This window comes from Saprolegnia diclina (genome assembly GCF_000281045.1).
Source record: "Saprolegnia diclina VS20 unplaced genomic scaffold supercont1.112, whole genome shotgun sequence".
Lineage (NCBI taxonomy): Eukaryota > Oomycota > Saprolegniomycetes > Saprolegniales > Saprolegniaceae > Saprolegnia > Saprolegnia diclina.
The window spans coordinates 40,012-42,186 of NW_008246179.1; the positions used below are offsets into that span (position 1 = coordinate 40,012).

At 58.3% G+C, this 2,175-nt stretch overlaps 2 protein-coding genes across 2 annotated transcripts; both read right to left on the minus strand.

The window, feature by feature from the left end:
• Window positions 1-184: 184 nt before the first annotated feature.
• Window positions 185-1,321, minus strand: SDRG_16083 (hypothetical protein; the record flags this gene model as incomplete). Its single annotated transcript, XM_008622279.1, has 3 exons — window positions 185-631; window positions 684-1,002; window positions 1,048-1,321. Coding segments are annotated over 3 exons (868 nt in total), but the record flags the coding sequence as incomplete, so codon positions are not given.
• Window positions 1,322-1,855: 534 nt separating this feature from the next.
• On the minus strand, window positions 1,856-2,175 carry SDRG_16084 (hypothetical protein). The gene has a single exon (XM_008622280.1). The coding sequence runs from the start codon at window positions 2,122-2,124 to the stop codon at window positions 1,969-1,971; it is 156 nt and encodes a 51-aa protein (XP_008620502.1). The 5' UTR covers window positions 2,125-2,175; the 3' UTR covers window positions 1,856-1,968.

The window sequence follows — 2,175 nt, forward strand, 5'->3', positions numbered from 1 at the left end:
TGACAAGCGCTAGCTCACCAGATTGAGAGAGATAACTCCCTTCGTATAGCTAGCGCGTGCTATGCGTGATGGGCAGCTCTCATGCAAGCCTAACGAGGTTGAGCGGTTGGAGACGGATGCGAATGACATGTTTGGTGCTCGAGTGGGGCGCGCTCGTTCGTCTACACTGCTGGACCTCGTACTTCCAAGGCGCAGTTTTCGTTGCTGCGCGTGCTCCCGATGTCATGTCCGGGGCTGCATTGGTACATCCTCTTTTGCGTCGCGCCAAAGCACGAGGCAGCGATGAAATACCTCCTACACATTGAGCTCGTTGCATTACCTACCGCCTTCAGAATACCCTATCTACAGCTCCCAGTTTACACATAACAAAACGTAACAACAAATCGTGTCAGTGGACCGCAGTCGTGCGTCTTGTGGCTGTTGGGCACTTGATAGATGCTCGGACACGTCGCGTTCGCACAGTAGGCGCTCACACACGATGGCTCGACGACACCAAAGACCTCGACGCTCACGGGGACGTTGAAAGACGAGTGCGTCCCTGGTGCGCACAGGTCCCAGCTCGACCCACAAGCAACGGGCACCACACTCAGGTCGTACCAGACACGGGCTCCATCCCAGTTGAACTCAAACACTAGACAGGTATCATGAGCGACGAGGCCCGGATCAAATCATGGAGGACATACACGTGGCGTCGACGGACGCGCCGAGACGGGCCATCGCCGACGTGCCAACGTCCGAAAACTTAAAATCGATCGACGCGCCGTACGGTAGCGGCGCTACGTGGTCGGGCGCATTGAGCCAGCGCCAATACAGCGCGTTCTGCGCCGTGCCATTGCAGTAGTTGATAAAACGGTACGTTCCCGGCGGCTGCGCCGTCCGCGCTTCGAAGGCGCGACTAGTGCTTGGCGTCGGTGTCGTCGGTGCGGGTGTCGGCACTACGCTTGGCTCGACGATCGTGCCTTGTACAGAGACCTGGGGCGCGGCTGTCGTTGGTGACGGTACCTAGTTTACATTGGTATCGATCGATCTGGACCCGAGAATACGTACACCACCAGGCGCGGAGGCGTCAATGTGGCCAGCACCGCTGGACGTGCTCGTGAGGAAGACGAGGAGCGCGGCGACGACGAAGATGAGGACCGAGGTCCCGAGCGCAGTGTACAAGCGGCGCTGCCACTTGGGAACGTACATGGCGATCGATGATGATCGCAAATGCGACTCTGCTGGCGCCACTCGCGACCGCGTTCGGCGACTCGCACGTGATTGGCGCCCGCTGGCCAGTGGCAGATGTAGCTTCCTTGGGCAGTGGGATCGGCGACGCATTACCAATCGCGGCCGCGCTTCACGGCTCCCGTCTTCTTACGATCGAGCCTACTAGTACATATCCGCCGATAGAGACGGTCGCGATCGTGGAGGGCTCGTGACGCCGCCGACGTCGAGCGCGCCGGGCCCATTTAGAACGCGTTGAGGACACACAAGATGGGCGATGGGCATTGAAGTTGGCGCCCACATGGCACTGATCTTGTCATCTCGTTCGTGCCACCGCTCTTTTTGACGACGATGATGAGGGACAAGACCGCGTCGTTCACAACAAGAAGTCTCTGCGGTGATTGTAGCCTTGACTGGAGAAAACATCGAAGCGCATGCGTACCCGCACCGCATGCGTTCGGCCGGCGTGACCAACGTGCCGTCACGGCCACACAAGTGTCTTGGAGTAGCCAATGACTTGGATACGCAAATGACGTGAACGCCGCTCGCCTGGTCGAGGGAGCTCTGGTCCGTCTTGGCTTTGCAGCATCAACAGCGATCCGCCCGTCTTTCCAAGTCGCGTCGATGGAAAGGCGGCACGTCCCGGTGGTTCGAAACCGCGACACGTTGAATTGGACAGCCCCGCTGGTACTGGAGTCGTCTGTGAGCAACCACATTAGAGGTTAACGTCGGTGGTATCATAGCTGTACTACTAGTATTACTTTAGCAGTAGATCGTGATAATGTACGAGGACGACTGATCGCAGACCCACGTCTGCTTGTCGTTGGGCACTTGGTACGCATCAGAGCAGCCCTTTTGCATGCACGTGAGGTTCTTGCAGCTAGGGCCACCCTTGGGGTTGACGACTTCGACCTTCATACCAACGTTAAAGCCCTTGCCCTTGCCGGTGCAGAAGTCCCACGACGCGCC